This window comes from Apus apus, chromosome 4 (genome assembly GCF_020740795.1).
Source record: "Apus apus isolate bApuApu2 chromosome 4, bApuApu2.pri.cur, whole genome shotgun sequence".
NCBI lineage: Eukaryota > Metazoa > Chordata > Aves > Apodiformes > Apodidae > Apus > Apus apus.
In genome coordinates this window covers 102,762,979-102,779,755 of record NC_067285.1, presented here as the reverse complement: position 1 = coordinate 102,779,755, position 16,777 = coordinate 102,762,979, and the positions used below count along the sequence as shown (strand labels likewise).

At 37.6% G+C, this 16,777-nt stretch overlaps 1 protein-coding gene across 6 annotated transcripts in view; it reads left to right on the top strand.

The window, feature by feature from the left end:
• PPP2R2C (protein phosphatase 2 regulatory subunit Bgamma) overlaps nt 1–16,777 on the top strand; it is a 136,106-nt gene that overhangs the window by 82,849 nt on the left and 36,480 nt on the right. For all 6 annotated transcript variants that reach the window (XM_051618604.1, XM_051618605.1, XM_051618607.1 and 3 more), the window contains 2 exons: nt 2,634–2,746; nt 4,250–4,427. In XM_051618604.1, coding sequence (XP_051474564.1) covers nt 2,634–2,746; nt 4,250–4,427 — 291 coding nt within the window. The remainder of the gene's footprint in view (nt 1–2,633; nt 2,747–4,249; nt 4,428–16,777) is intronic.

Sequence of the window (16,777 nt, the reverse complement as noted above, 5' to 3'; positions counted from 1 at the left end):
CCATTGGCATAGCCTTTGGATTTTGGCTTTCAATTACAAAACATTTTTGTGTGCCAAGGAGGATCCCTATCTTCCTGGTGCAGCAGGATTGAAATCTAAACATTCACCTCTTGGCGTAGTCTTAAATATAGGTTTAACTTAGGATACAGAAAGCCAGTGTTGAAATCCTTGCTATCTCACAGTTTACCTGTAAGAAGTAATTGACAATGTCTGTCAATTCTGTGCCTATAAAAAGGAATAATGGTATTTTCCCAAACTTGTAGAGCATGAAGGCATTAGATGTCATACATGCTCATATTGGGTAGGTTGTAGAAGCATCCTGAGTATTGGTTTATCTTTAATAATTTTTGAGCCTGATATTTTAATGCAATTTTTGACATTTTGCTCTCTGGTAGATTAGGGTCTAAAGCACAGTTTTGGTCAGAAAAACGAGAACTGTGAAACAGTGTCCTTCCTTTATGCAGGCACAGGTGGACAGTGCCCATTGAACTTGCTGGAAGGAGCATCCCTCTGTTGGGGAGCATGACGGCAGAGTCCATTTAAATCGCACCCTCAATATTATGAGACTTGACAAGTCTGCATTTGCCAGATCTATTTCCATCCTTCTAAGGAGGACTTTTGTCTGAGGCTCTTCCTGCACAGGTCACCTCTCTCAGAGGGGATCTTGGTTTGTTTCCAGTTAATTCTTTGATTGCAGTGTCTTAATTAATGGAGGCAGAAGGAAACCAACAAGGGTTTCAAATCCCACTGAGTCTTTGCAGTGCTTGCAGTTGGCAAATACTTGGTTTGTGCTGTAAACTGAACTAATTTTGTAGTATAAAAATAAATTAGCTTTTGTACTGGAATATATTTGGGCCACTTTTGATGTGAGCTACATCAAGTAGAGCAGAATTTGGCCCATATGGATCCTTTCATCTGAGGATTTCAGACTACTTACTAGACATTATTTAGTTTAAACTTCAGAACACCCTTGAGAAAGAACACTGAACCTCACAGAGATGTTTCTGTATTTTGCAAAATATAAGCATGCTTAGAATTTCTAGGGAGTTTTTTGAAGTCCAGAGGCAGATGAAAGAGAACGAAACCAGCACATGTGGTACCCTTAACTGCTAATAAAAGAGTTTTCATTCAGGAAAGGGACAGTTTTATCAGTAGCAGTTGAGTCCAAAAATGGAAAATTTTTTGTCTCTTTTCTTACAATTTATTTTACAATTGCTGTATTTATAAATTTTAGAACAGGTAAGCAGGAATGTACTTTTTACACGTAATAAAATTCCCAAGTGTATGACTTGCCTATATGTATTTTTAGTAGTTAATTAATGTGCCCAATACAAATAAAATGTATTGAATATTTAAAATGAGCTTTTTAATTGCAGATTAAACTAACATCTTGCTCTGTAGATTGATAAATGTTTTTTGTTTTGTTTTTTTCTTGAAAATTATATCAATATTGTTAGGAGATGCATAAAAGTAAAAATACTCAGAGTAGTGGAGGGATTAATTTTGAAACTAAAATGGTCAAAATTAAAGTTGCTATAGAAATGCAAAGCGATTCATATATTCATCTATCCCACCTTTAAAATTATTTGTACTAGCATTTGATAGAAGTATTTGGATCGGCAACACTAGGGAAAGAATTATGTTCTCATATGTACTTGGGGAAGAAGGGGTAATGGAAGAAAGGGGATGAAATCAGAAATGGTGCAGAAGCTGCATCTCACCTGCATGGTGACGTTAATGAAATCTATGATGGCAGTGGAAGAGCAAAAGCTTTGAAAAGGCTTTGGCTGCTCCACGAACAGATGAATGAAACAACTGCCAGAAGCTCAGGGACAGATTTTTATTTTTTTTTTTTTTTTTCAGTAAAAGAGCTGGCATTGATTTTTCAGCTTTGGGAATGTTAGGGTTGGCAGGTTGGGTGCACATCCAAAGTGGGAGAGGATGATCAATGTTAAGGGAATCTGCAGCTTCAGCTACTACAAAAACAAGGACTTCTGTTGGTTGGCTTCAGAGGCTCTTTGCTAAGCAAGAAGCATCCTTATTCTGTCATCATATGCTTTTTTTTTTTTTATTTTATTCCTCAGTTATTTCTAAGCTGCTTTTCCTTAAGAGGGAAAAATGTCTAATTTTTCACACAGCCTTTCATTTGCTGGAGCTTGTGATGTTACACCAATACACCACTGCCCATTCCCACAATGGAGCAGGCATTATCGCCCTCTCTGTCCACTACATGCTCCTCTTGTGCAGTTTATAGGTAACCTAGCAAACTGGCTTTAATATCAAGTTTATTTCCTTACAAATTCAAATTGTCAAACAGAGCTTCAGCAGTGAGCACTGAGTGCTCTGGGTCTGTTTCAAACTTGCAGACTGCCAAGTTGGATATGAGACCAGCATGTGCTCTACATGGTCTGTCAGCTGCCATGAACTTTTGAGCTTGAAAGTATGGGACATGCTTTATGACTCTTTTTTCCATTGGCAGCATTTTCAGGATGTGCAAAGTTAAGTCACCCAGTCTGTTTCAGCATGGGTCTTGCCTAAACCAAGGTGTAGAAACTTGTTTGAGAAATGTATTGTGAAAGGTGAGTAAGCACATTCAGAATTCCTATACTAACAGTTTGTCTTTTCTTTTAAAGATAAAACAATCAAGTTATGGAAGATTACTGAAAGAGATAAGAGACCAGAGGGGTACAACTTAAAAGATGAAGAAGGAAAGCTTAAAGATCTTTCTACAGTAACATCACTGCAGGTAAGCTGCTGTCTTTGTCCAAAATCCAGCTGTTTCTGTATGAAGAAGGTAACTCATAATTCTTCATAACTGAAGAAGTCATACGTGGTAAGTCAGTAAAAGATTTAAATATGTACCTAGTGGAAAGCACGTATATGATTATCCTAGTTCAATTTGTAGCTGACTGATAACGGACTTCGATCTGCCACACATTTTCAAGTCACAAATGCTTTACCAATACAAAGGTGTTTAGAGAGTTTGTCAGTCTTATTCTTCCTAATAAATTCTCTCAGCATGACTTACATGCTTTCACACAGGATTCTTTAGCCTGGTGTGCTGAAATTATTTGACTTGTAATTAACATTAAACAGTGTTTAAAAGTGGGATTTGCAGTAGCCTGTGCTCCTGTCAGCATGAGGTTCTGCATTGCTGAGCAGATGCAGTCATGGAACTTATATAAGTGTGTATGATAACAGAATTGATTTTTGCTCTCAGACATTAATGGCTGAATTAACTTCAGGTGTTTCAGCAGAGGAGCTGGCTAGAGGGTAGAACTGGAAGGCTGTGTTGTATAAATGCTAGTATTTTTTTATTACTAAAAACAAGCAAACAACCTCCACCACAAGTAAATATTTTCTATTGTGAAAAAAGCCTCCAAAGTGTAAAGATGACTACATTAATGGAATATTTATTTTGCCTATGATAAGGCAAACAAAACCATTCCAGATTGCTTATAGTCTGAGAATTCAAAGGCTGAGCAAACCATTGTTTTGTTCCTTTAGTGGCAAGCTGAACTCAAAGCTTTAAGTTCTCTGTGTTTCTCCTCAAACTATCTTGTGGGTTGCTTGTGGTGCATGTTCAACACATCAAATAATCCCAGCCAGGGCCCACAGCCTTACAGTGTTTAATGCTTTACTAATAGGGAATAAGTTGACACTGTCTCATTATTGAAGCATGACATTAGAATGACACACAGGGAAATAATGAAGGTGCAATGATGAGTGATAGTCTGTGGTCTTGGGTTTTCAGAACTATGTCAATGCACATGTTGGCTTTCTTTTCCACAACTTTGTTTCTTATATTTTGCTGAGACACTTTTGTGAGAGACATCAAGTAGCAAAAGAAGTAGTGATTTGCAATTGACAGCAAACTCTTTAGTAACAGCAAGATAGTAGGACTTCACTGCTTTTCAGGGCCAGAGCCTCCTGCATTTGGAGGACCGTAGCTACTGCTGTGGGACTGGCCTGTTCTCTGGCAGCTGCTGGTGCCTCTTTTTCCAGAGTATAGGCTTTCCAGTGCCTCCCTTCATCACTCTACCTGGCTCGCCATGGCTCTTTTCCACCTTGGCAGTGATAGCCTTGCTCAGCAGTGCATCCATGGAGAAATTCAGCTTGCATACACTGTTAGGAAGTTTTATGATGGCAGTCTTTAAATGCTTGCTCTCCATTGAAACTCTCGGCATCCTAGCAAAAAGATACTTAAAATCTTACTCCCTTTCTCATGTATGTTTTCTTTTTTTGGCAGGTGCCTGTTTTGAAACCTATGGATTTGATGGTAGAAGTCACTCCCCGGAGAATCTTTGCTAATGGTCACACCTATCATGTCAACTCAATATCTGTCAACAGTGACTGTGAGACATACATGTCAGCGGATGATCTCAGGATTAACCTCTGGCATTTAGCAATCACAGATAGGAGCTTCAGTATCCTTTATTGTGGTTCCTTGCTCTCTGTTAGTATTAGTGGGGCTTAAGAGAGCTGTTTTAAAATATTTTTTCTGCAGATTTAAAAATATACCATTGCTTATCAGAATCTCCATTTGTAGCAGAAAATGCTTAAATGTCATAAGAGACAGCTGAGAGTTGCAGAAGTCAGAGTTTTATGTGGAAAATAACCATCTTGGGTTTGGTTAATGAAAAGCAAATATGAAATGGATGCCTGCTGAGTGGTAACTATCCACCTGACTAGAATACTCTGTAATGTTATTTTCTGAAAACATTTCACACATTAGCTACTCCACCTTGTTTTGCTGAAAGGTCAGTCCTTACACTGACCATTCCCCCTGTTCTCCATTATCCTGCTTCCCAGAATCCTAATGCCTGAGATTTACACAGTTTAGGAATAAAGCTCAGTTGCTTTGTGTGAGGTGCTGTGTCTGTGATTACTGCAGTCATCAAGTGCTGGCATCACCCTGAAAGCTGTGTTGCGGGATCATTCCAGTAATCTGTGAGTCTGCCCCTTGCACTGCAACAGGGTGGCTTGGGGAGGAGCTAAAGAAAATCTAGCCAAGAAAAGTGGTTCTCTGTGTTTTGCAGAACATAAAAGGACCAGTAAGAAGAGAAATAGGTATAGGGACAGCTCAGAATGTTGTGTTCCTTTGGTGATTTAAGTATTTCGTAAGGAGCTAGAATAATATTTCTCTGGATTTCTATGAGAGACTACTAGAGATGTTCCTTCTATTCTCCAGGCTGAACAACCCAAATTCTCTCAGCCTTATTCATAATATACCTAGATGGAGAAGCAACGTGGCTCTTGCCAGTGTCCTCTTCACTGTAGGTTTAGCCTCCAGTCTCTGTCTTGGACACTTTTGTATGTGACTACTGTGTGTTCTCCTCTACTGCGGATCCTCCTCTTTCTTGAAAAGCAGAGCAGTGAGTCAGACAAGTACAGCAGTCTTTGTATGTCGACATAGGATACCCAGACCACGTTTCTGAATACTTACTTTGCTTTTGGAAGTCTCTTTTATCATGTTAAAAGCTATTTTATCAACTATTGCATGCCAAGAGAAATGTCTACTATTTTGTGGACAAGGGAATTGAGACAGAAAATTTACAGAAATTAATGAAGAAAAACAGAAATTTCATAGCCCTGATTAACATTTCATTTGCCCTTTGTATGAAAACACTTGTATGCAGGCTGCAGAGGCACTTGGCCTCCACTGATGTTTCAAATTCCAGCAATGTACTAGGAAAGACCTGAAAAGCTACTACTACCATATGTCTCAGTGCAACAGCATAGGTAGCAAAACACTTTGAGATCGAATAGCTGTTTAGGATGTTAGTGCTTTTACTCCCGTATGTGTCAACTGCTATATTTGGTGACAGCTGCATGAAGTGTGTTTTGAGCATCAGCATACTCCTGTCATTGGATATTTACTGATAAAAAGTGTTTTAGAGTTTCTGGCTGAATCATTAATTTAACTCTTAGAATGTGATATTGTTTGTAGTAGCATGCTCAATATCTGATTAAATCCTAAGAGTGATGATGTGGGGGAAATGCTTTTTCTAAGTTTGCGGATAGGAAAGTTTTCCTTTATCTGAGACAGTGGCTTTGAGTTACTTACGTGAATGACTTTGGGATAACTGGTTTTTATCCTGGACAGGATGCAGATGTTACTGCTGCTTTTAGATACACATGAGTGAACATATGGGAGGACTATGATGAGGGAGTTTAGGCAGTAATAGGAGAGAAAACCCAGGTAAAGGGATGATCAATGCTAGGGGCAAACCACTTGTGCTAAGCTGGTCATGGTGGCAGCAGATTGACTTTCTTTGTCAAGTACTTTGTCTTGTAGAGTTTTATTTGAGAACTGTTGGGTTATAACCATTATTTTAGCAGTTTTACAAATCACAGAATCACAGAACTATTCAGGTTGGAAAAGACCCTTGGGATCACTGAGTCCAACCATCATCCCTACTCTGCAAAGTTCTCCCCTAAACCATATCGCACCAACACCACATCCAAATGACCCTTAAACACACCCAGAGATGGTGACTCAACCACCTCCCTGGGCAGCCTATTCCAGTGTCTAACCACTCTTCTGTGAAAAAATGTTTTCTAATGTCCAGCCCAAACCTGCCCTATTGCAGCTTGAAGCCATTCCCTCTTGTTCTGTCACTAATTACCTGTGAGAAGAGACCAGCACTAACCTCTCTACAATGACCTTTCAGGTAGTAGTAGAGCCTGATGAGGTCTCCCCTCAGCCTTCTGTTTCTCAAGCTAAACATTCCCAGCTCCTTCAAGTGTTCTTCATAACATTGATTCTCTAGGCCCTTCACCAGCTTCGTTGCCCTCCTCTGTACTCACTCCAGCACCTCAATATCTCTCTTGAATTGAGGTGCCCAAAACTGGATGCAATACTCCAGGTGTGGCCTCACCAGTTCTGAGTACAGGGGGACAATGACCTCTCTCCTCCTTTCTGCCTTTCTTATAGATGGGTTTTACATCCCTGACAATTGTTCATTTATTTGAAAATGAGAAGACAAAGCAGTGCAGATCTTCAGTAAATCCTCTTTCTGTCTCCTATGGAAAGTATTTTAAATTATGTTTGCAGAATTTGATGAGATTTGCCTTAGGTAAAAGGCAAATAAAATACCATTAGTGGTTTTCTGGTTTGCTTTTTTATTAGCAAAACCACTAATGGGGGTAAAAAGCAAGTAAGTTATTTTTATGCTATATCTGTGTAAGTTTTCATGAGAAATATGCAAGATTTCTGTGCATTGCCTCCTACTTAGAAGCAGGTTAGCTCAGTATCATATGGGCAGGAGGGAGCAAGGGAGAGGAGGAGGTGAGAGAAAGGAAGGGGGGAAGGCTGGCTGGGAAATAATTGCACATATGAGGCTTTTCTTCACTAAAAAGCTTAATGTGTTTGGGTTTGTTACGAAGAATGAGAGTCAGTGTCCTTGACTATGGATGATATTCTTCACTGGAAAATAAGTGAGGTAAAGTTTGCTGTATTTGTTAATTGTTAATAAACATTTGTATAATGTTTGGTGTGAAATAGCTTAGCCGTCTTGTCCATAGCTTTAGCCTTTAGATAAGTCATCTTGAGTGTAAGGAATGAGAAGACTGCTGGAAGCATGCTGGTAGGGCTTACTTCACATCAGCAGCAATCTTTGGACTATGTAGCTGTACTAAATATTCTTTATGAGAATATATTTGGATTGCTCACAGAAATATGTAGCTCACAGCGCTTGAGCTCCCTTCATTTCCTGGTAGCACATGGACTGTTTCAATCTAGAGGCTGTCATGGCATTGCTATGGAAACAACATCACTGTTTCCAGCATGTACTCATCTTGAGACTCATCTTGACTAAAATACTCATTTCTCAGTCAGATCAATATAGTCCAGGGTTATCCTGTTTTAATAAAAAATTCTTTCTTCTGTGTCCCAGAAGGGTTAAACTAATTAGCAAATCACCATAGGGCCTTCTTATATTCTAATGTATTCCAGTATTTGAAGCATATCATGGGTAGTCAGATCGTTAGGCACCATGTCTTGGGGAAAATAATTTACTTAAGAAGTAGACAACAACAAAAAATAAAAGAAATATAAACCCCAAAATAGCATGGTACATTGATGGAGACCAAGTCTATGGCAGCCCATTTTACATCTGAATATAATGTGTATATAGGGCATGTGTAGTGGTTTCAGAGCAGCCCCCAGGCTGGGGAAGATCATTAGCTTTACAGAATTCCTGTTACCTGCCTCAGTGCTAAGCATTTGAATGCTAAACTGAAAGCAAATCTGCAGTATTCTCTTGGTGTTTGTGGAGCTGTCAGCTGGCAGGTTTATGCCCTTGAGTGAGATCAGGTTGTTTCTATAAAAATTCCTCAGCCAGGATGACTGTGCACAAACTGTATGCACAAGGATGCATTTTGGGAGCTCTTGGAAAAATGTCGTTATTGTGTGAGAACCTGCTGCCACCCCCACCTGCAGCACAGTTTTCCTCAAGCATACACTGGGGAGATGGCAGACATTATTTCTCTTCTTTTGAGAGCTCTATGTATTACATTTTGGCATTTCCTATCCTATCAGGAAAGATTCTGCCAAGCTGTATCACATATTTAAAAGGAATCCATTATACCACGGACAATGGAGTCATACTCTAGCTGAGTTGCTACTAGCAACATTTGAATAGCCTTTTCTCAAATTTGTGGTTTTTTTATTCTTTGCATCCCAGAGTCTCTCCTTCTCTCACATGTTTCCTCTGTCTCCTTCTCCTTTAAAGGAGAATGAAGATGTCTGCAAAGCTAAAATCAGTTCTGTAAGCTAGAAGCAGGGGATTACATAGGTACTAGGCACCCTGTTTTCATGGTTTGGTGAGCTCTTTTAAAGTGGAACTATTGAGAAATGGTTGCTTTACTTTTCTAATTAAAATGTTCCTACATGAACAACTAAGGGGAAAAAAAAAATATTTTCAACAAGCTGATCCTGCATTCATGTAATGTACTCTATAGTAAAAAGAAGCATTGACAGTAGTAAAAATAAAGATTTTGACACCTAAGTTGCATCTAAGTACTGTCATCTGGTGGTTTTCTGTGCATTTGGATAAACGTTGTATTCTGCTCTAGTTGAGGAAGACTACTAGAAATGGTCTCTAGTATTCTATGTCTACTCTGGTAGAACGGTAGAGTAGAAATGGGCTTTACTCTACCCTATCTTGCAAAGCTATGGGGAAGAAAGATAAAGAATAAAAAAGAATAAATCCTATTGCATGAAATTTGTGAATACGTGAAGTTCACACCAGTTATCAATACTTAACTATTCTTTGCTGCATTGCCATTTCTCTTCTGCTGATAATTATATTGTAAACTGGTCATGACAGAGATCTTTCCTGCACCATGTGTATGAGTGGCAACAGATCATAGGTCATATACCAAGGCTCAGGAATAGGAACAAGCTCCAACATAAAGCTTAATAAGTGCTGCTGATGGGATGGCAAGAAAGTGCTGTCCTGGATACATAAGAGGGTGGATAAGAGAATTCTGGAAATACTGAAAAATAGTCCCTAATTTCTGGAAAGATTCTTTGCATTAAGTAGGTTAAGCAATTCATATTGTCTTTTTCAGATACCCGAGAAACCTAGAGGATAAAGTTCTGTTTTCTAGGGAGGCCCAAGATGTATTTTGTATCTGACTAGAGTTTCAGGCTGTTTCTATGCTGGCTTAAAGCTTATCAAATACAACAAGTTTATATATGGTTCCCTGAGTTGGGCTCCTCCATACAGTATTTTGCGGCTTTTTCAAATAGTATTGTGGACCTGGAAAAGCAAGTATGAATATACTATTTGATCTTACTACAGTAGATATTGAAGAAAGAAGGATGTTATACTACTCTCAAGGTGAAGTACATACATGTTATTTCTTTACTGAAGTGCTGACCCAGTAAAATTCTGTGATACTCTGTTTTTATTTTCCTCTTGGTGGGCTTATGCAGAAATAAATCCTTGATTGCATGAAAGTAAAAACAGTATGTGTTTTCTTTAGTCATTGAGAAGGGTTCCTTACTGTGCTGAGTACACAAAAAATGGTGTCTAAAAATGGTACCACTGGAAATCAAGACAGACTTTTAGTTGAGTAGGTTTAGAATACCTTGAATTTCTAAATACCAAGTTCATGCATCATCCTAAAAGATCCAACAGCTAGGAAGGTAACTGAATCTTTGTTAGACAACATAAGTTAAAGTAAATTCAGTCAGTATTTTTTGAGACAAAAAAGATAAACTGAAATGCATTTTGCCCTCTTTTCTATATGTATTTTTTCATGCATCAACTTGCATTTACTTTATATGGTGTTTGTAACATTAAGCCTCAAGCTGTGATAGTTAGCCAGTGACCACTTTATTTATGTTAAAATGTTAACTACGTACCACACCTTATCTAAGTGGACAAGTGAAGCTAGGCTGAGTTCAAACGTCAAAATATTGTATGCACTGTAAGAAGAATATTTTAATATCCATTAAACTGGAGAAAGCTCTTAACAGAGTAAAACGCAATCATCATTTTAATGGAGCTTTTAAGCAGTATTGCTAGAGAGCAATGATCAAATAAAGCTTGATTTTTCTTTAAACTGTTTTAGATTCCATAGGGCTCCACCCTAATTGGATACAATAATTAAGAAGATTATAAAAGGAGGAAAGAATTCTCTAACTGCTAGAACTGGGGACCATGCTGACTCCGTGGGTGTGTAATTAAACAATGCATCAAACACCTGTTAATTGTAACCACTGTAGTCAAATGTGACATAAAGAATTTTACTCTTGAAGTTTAAAAGAAAGGTTTAAACAAAATATCTCATGTGACCACCAGAGTAAGGATTTTAGAAAAGTGGTAGCTGGGAAAGTTCTTGATGTGTATTTTTGCTGACTGTTAGGGATAATGCAGTAGGGATTCTTTTATTAAAATCACAAAATAAATGTTTTTAGTGTCAACTGAGGAATAAAATTACTAAACAGTAAGTATGTGTAATTGATTAGAATCTCAATAGTAAATGGAGCCTTTCCTGAACTCTCAACAGACTCATTTGTAAGACAAATTTAGTGTGTCCCTGCTGCAAAGTACCAGGAGAGAACTGCATTCCTGGGATCACCTAAAGGACTTTGTCTTGTAGACGCTCACATAGATAGAGCTTCTGCAACAAGCATTGAATTCGTTCTTCTGCTTCCGTTGAGGTAAAACTACATCCTATTTGGACACAACGTTCTTTCTGATGTGGTCATTACCTATTGTAGAGTATCTTAATCAAGTACAGGTCTTAAGCTTTTCAGGGCAGGAACAGCTGTGTGTTTATATGTTACTTCATGCAAATTGCAGTCTTTATAACTAACTTCTGTAAGTCAAATAGTAAATAAGAATTACAGCAGTAAGACTATGTGAGTAGGGACTAAAGGACCTTAAGGATTATTTGTTTTCAAGAAATACAGTCTCAACATCATTTAGGAGACACTAAGTCCAGATTGATGGAGCTCTGAAAACCATGAATAAATTTGCAAAAGTGGTCTTTCTAGGCTTTTGTTTGTTTTTGTCATTTTTTTTTTTTCTTGTCAGAGGATACTTTATGATCCTTGTCATGAACAATTGGTTTTTAACTATTCTCATCACCTTAAATTAACTCAGGAATTCCTATATCAGGAATTAGACTCTCAGCCAGTCAGAGAGAATTGGATGACAGAGCACATCTGATAGCCAAAGGAGTGATATCAGAGCTAGTCAAACGGTATTTTAGCACTGAATCACCCTCCTGCCATAGACCTGAAATGTACATTGCAGCAAATGCAAACAATACATGGCTGGACTCTCAGATATCGGTGTCTTCAGGGCATGGGATGGTGCTATGAAAATATTTCCTATCTAGCTGTCCTCCAAAAATAAATACATTGGAAGAGTTGAGACCGGCTGTGAAAAACTAATTATAGCTAAAGCCTTTACATTCTTGGCAAAGGCCAGTCTCTCTTTTTTCTGGAGTTGCTATTAAAGAAGTTAATTTAAGGTGATTTGAGCATAGCTATAGACTTGGGATAATTGCTGCATTGCAGATTTATTGTTTAATAAAAATATTAATTTGTTAATCAGAATACATAATTTTCTTACTTATCACTCTTGCCCATACACAACTCAAATGAATAAGTATGTGATTATGTTATCCGTTTAATGGATTTCTTTATCTAAGCCTCTGTCTTCTCTACTGCAGTTGTCCCCAAGTAGAGACCCATGCCCATTATTTAGTTGCTGCAGAGGTAAGGAAAAACAGAGCCAGAGGCATGAAAATGCTCTTGATTTTTAAAACTGTACAGTGAATTGCAAAAAGGAAAAAGAAAATTGACTGGAGTTACAGCAAATTATGAAGAATAGTGTGAAAACCTGAGCCTGTAAAAGCCATTTCAGAACTCTGTAATAGTACATTAAAGAACAGCACTGGGATTTCTCTGTATTCACATGTTTGAGGAGTGATAGGCAGCACAAATATAGAAGGTACTTTGAGTTTTACAGTAAGTGCAAAGTTGTCTTTTCACAAATCTCCATAGATTAAGTTACTTTCCAATTTAATTGAGACTGTTACTGTTTTGATTGTAGCAAGCAGGATGCTGTTTTGTACCAGAATGTCCTTTAAAATATCATTATCATAAGCTTTAAGTTTATTGCTATCAAAGAGAGAAGGAGCCCTTAGTAGAGCTGAAGTGAATGTAACATAATCAACCAGATTTCCTTTTTTCATCTTAGTGGTCTATTCCAGTAGAATTTTCAGGTTTTATCCAGGATCTGAGATCCTTAGCAAAGAGGCACTTAGGAAATATAGCAAGGAATATTAAATTGCAGATAAGGGGTGACATTATGGAGCTGATACTCATAGCACTCATATTTTGGTATAATGTGGTTGCAGTCAATGAAGTTATTCCTGTGGAAATGAGTAACAAGGTTCAGTCCAAGATTTATTGTCTTACTAATTTTATTTCTTCAGTTGATGAGTTTTAATCAGTAGGGTGTCATTGTGGAAGCTTTTAAATTGCATCCTTCTGTTTCCCTCTGGATTAATTTCTCATTGAAGCATTTTAGAAATGAGCTGTTCTCTGTTGTCACAGGTGCGGGTGGTATATCCAACTCAAAAAACATGTATTATGAATTTATTGAAAGTTAGGCAAAAAAAACATTGGCACAGTTCTAGGTACAATTATACTTCTCATTAATGTGGACATTTTTCTCTTTTCTGTTGTCCTAATACACACACACACACTGGCAAGGACTGCACTTCAGTAGTGCCGTTGCATGTGAAATTGAAAGAATTAAGGGAGGTCACCTTTAGGGCCTTTTGAAAAAAAAAAAAAAAAAGGCTCTGTAAATAAAGGCAATATGAACTTTAACAAAGTTACAACATCAGAGTTAGGAATAAGTCTATTGTCACTGTTTTCATACTGACTGCAAGCTGTGTGACTTGTCTGGAATCAGCATTCTGAAAGTTCCTGAAGCAAACAAACAGGCATACAGCTGTGAATATTTAACCCCTTTGCCTTGGAGAATAATCTTGGTGTTTAAAACTTCTGGAGTCTGTATTTCTCTGCATTTCCTAGAGACTGAGCTGATGGACATTTATTTAAGTAATTTCACATAAATTAAGCAACTAGATAATAAATCCTGCCAAAAGTTTTTAATCAGGTGTCTTATATAATTTAACATAGATGATCTGGAAAACTTTCACCATAGATTTTCTCATGAGAACTGAATCTCTTCCTCATTTTCACATGTTTAGGGATTTCTTGGCAGTACAAGGTCCGTTACAGGCAGAAATATCAGTAAATATCCTGAATGGAAGCCTTTAATATTTTTTTTAAGTATCCATTTTTAGAAGCATCTAGGTATTTTTGCAGGTAGTTTTATTTGACTACTTCCATAATAAACATGAAGGGAAGGGGAGAGTGTTATGCTCTAGAAGACACTCCTAGCTAGCTAAATTTTGGGAAAAATGAGTCCTTTGTGACTTAAATTGCAATATCAATTAAAATATGGAATTATTCTGCTCTACTGGGGTACAAATACTGCTGTATTGGGGTTTTCTGCAAGGTATATGGAAGAATAAATTGCATATAGGGAAAGAAGAATCCCCACCTAAATGCTCTAAAAAGCCTGTACCCTCCAGCTAGTTCCATGTTTGCCTTTTAATAGGCAGATCTTCCCCAGCTGCATGGGATTTTAATAATTATCAAGAAATTTCTTTATGGGATTACCTGTTGGTGCATAGGTTATTCTTAAAAAAAAAAAAGACATTTTATCTCTTATTTCCTGTAAGTTATCAACAACCTCTGGCTACTTTTAAAATGGTATTTAGGAAGTTACATATGTTGTATTTCTCTGTACTACCAGGGACTGTATTCAGCAAACCAAGTAGATCCTTCTGAGTTCTCTTTTAAACATCTAATTAATTTCAGGAAAGCAGGTTTGTGGTTGATGAAATGATACTGCTTTAGTTTATAATTTGTCACTGCCTTATTATGTTGAAGTTACACTCTTATGGAACCCCTGCTAGTATGTGATACATGGTGCCACTTATACTACACAGAAGAGTACTGCCTAATAGAAGCTGAACTAGGTGACTTAATAGGTCTCTTCTATCAATAATTTATAGGTACCTGAGGCTCTTCTGGTACTTGTTATGTTCCGAATGTAACATTAAATGTCCCACAATTGTTTCAGACAAATAATATTTAATATGCAAATATATCAATGAAATATAACTTTGCAGCCTTTCAGTGACTGAGTAACATGCACAGAAAAATACAAATGTACCTTTATGGAGACAGGTCTTCCTCTGTTGACTTAATTTTGCTTTCAGCTGTATATATGCAGATAATTATTTCTTTACTCTTGAAAATTTGAATGTGCATATGGTCGTGACTAAAGCAGGCATGTGACTGTGTCTACAGATGAAAATGCAGGTGTTCTGTTCTAAAAAATAAGCCAAAAATTCAGTTCTTAAAAAATGAAAATTTTCCAGCGCCTACTTCTAATGTCATGATTCTCTGCATAATGTATATGAACAGGCCTATCTGTGAGAAAGTTTGGATGTGACTTGCACAATTTATCAGTGCTATTCTACAGTTCTCTGCTTTCAGCACTTAATCAAATGTTGCAGCTGCTTCATAGGCAATTTCTCTTATGTCTTGGATTCATTTTTCTTCTTCTCATATGCCACAAAGTCTGTGATGTTTGCTGAATGTGTGGCAGTAACAGCACTTTCCTAAAATGTTACTAAGTCATACATTGATAATTTAAAAAGTAATATTTCTGTAATGAAACTTGGGGCTTTCTTGCTGCTTTTCTGATTTTTATTTCTACCAACATAATAGGAATGCAAAGTAATTCTGATGTTACAAAAATCAGAAGGAGATCTCTCAGATTCAGAAGGAGTCTTTGGACAGGTCTGCTTTTTGGGGAAAAAAATCCAAAAGACAGATATATTAATAGCAAAAGAACCTCTCAAACCCAAATAACCAAGAAGAGAACTGAGTGAATACTCAGATGCCTGGAATAGTGTGGGTGGGGAGAGGGGTGAGCGCTAAAGCAGAATCCAGAACTATTGCTCTTCCTGACCCTGAAGCTGAACTTTGCCAAATCTTTGCCACTTCATGCCTCAGTTTCATTATCTGTAAGACATTGACACCGATACTGACTCTCCTTTGCTTTGAACTTAATGAATGGAAAATGTTTCCTAATACTAATTCCAGTTTATTTCCAAATATCCCCGGTTCCAAATGAAACTTGAGACAGAAAGTCCAGGAGTTGCAGCTTTGGTGCAGAATCTTGGTGTTGAAGTTCTGTCCCTGGCTTCCTGTTCAGCCTTGAACAAATCTTATTAGTCCCTGGGAGACTCGGGTTCCTGTTAGCTGCCAGTTAAACCAGTGGCATCTTGGTTCTTAAACACATTTGAAGGATCTGAATGTTCAGATCTGTGGTCCTCGTATTTTGTAAATTTTGTGGTTTAGAAAACAGAAATAGAAAGCTAACTGAGGCACAAATCTGGCTGAAGCTTTGGATATTAGATTGTGAGGAACCATGGGCCATCTAGCAGCAACAGTGGTATGCTTAGCATAAATATGAGGCCATTGCCCGAGGAGCACCATTCCACCATGCAGACCTCCTTATTAGCCACACTGTAGAAATGCTTATTACCAGCAAGACAGGAGAATGTGCTGAATTTTTCATCCTATCTCTGGGTGAGCTAGATCTCAACAGTAGCTTAGTTTTTAAACCACCTGTTTACCTGACATGGCTAAACTCTTTTTTGTGGCTACTTCTATCTGAGTAGCTGGAAAGTTTATTGCTACTGCAGCCTCCTAGCTAGGACCTTGTCTTTTCTTTTTCTGCTAACATATCTTTTTCATCTATCTTAGGCTGTAATCCTTGAGGTAAGAAATCTCAGAAGTCCACAGAACTGTGTTAATATCACTTAATCTTTTCTTTGTATGCACTTTGTTTTTTCTGTTATGAGCAGTTCCTTTACTTTGTGTTTGCACAGCACCTAATGTAATTGTCTGTGTCTTGGCCATCCACAAAGAGCTAAAAGCCCATAGCAGTTTTTATTCTTTCTGTGTTTCATAATCCTGACATGAGGAAAAAAAACAGAAAAAAGCTGTCAGAAGCCTTTGTACTATCATAATGGCACCACCTAAACATCTTTGGTGACACATTTTATTGTCAATCAAAATCAAGCTATTTAAATTGGTATTTTCAGCAAATCACCACCAGTAACCATGGAATTAATAATGGAATTGGTCTGACAT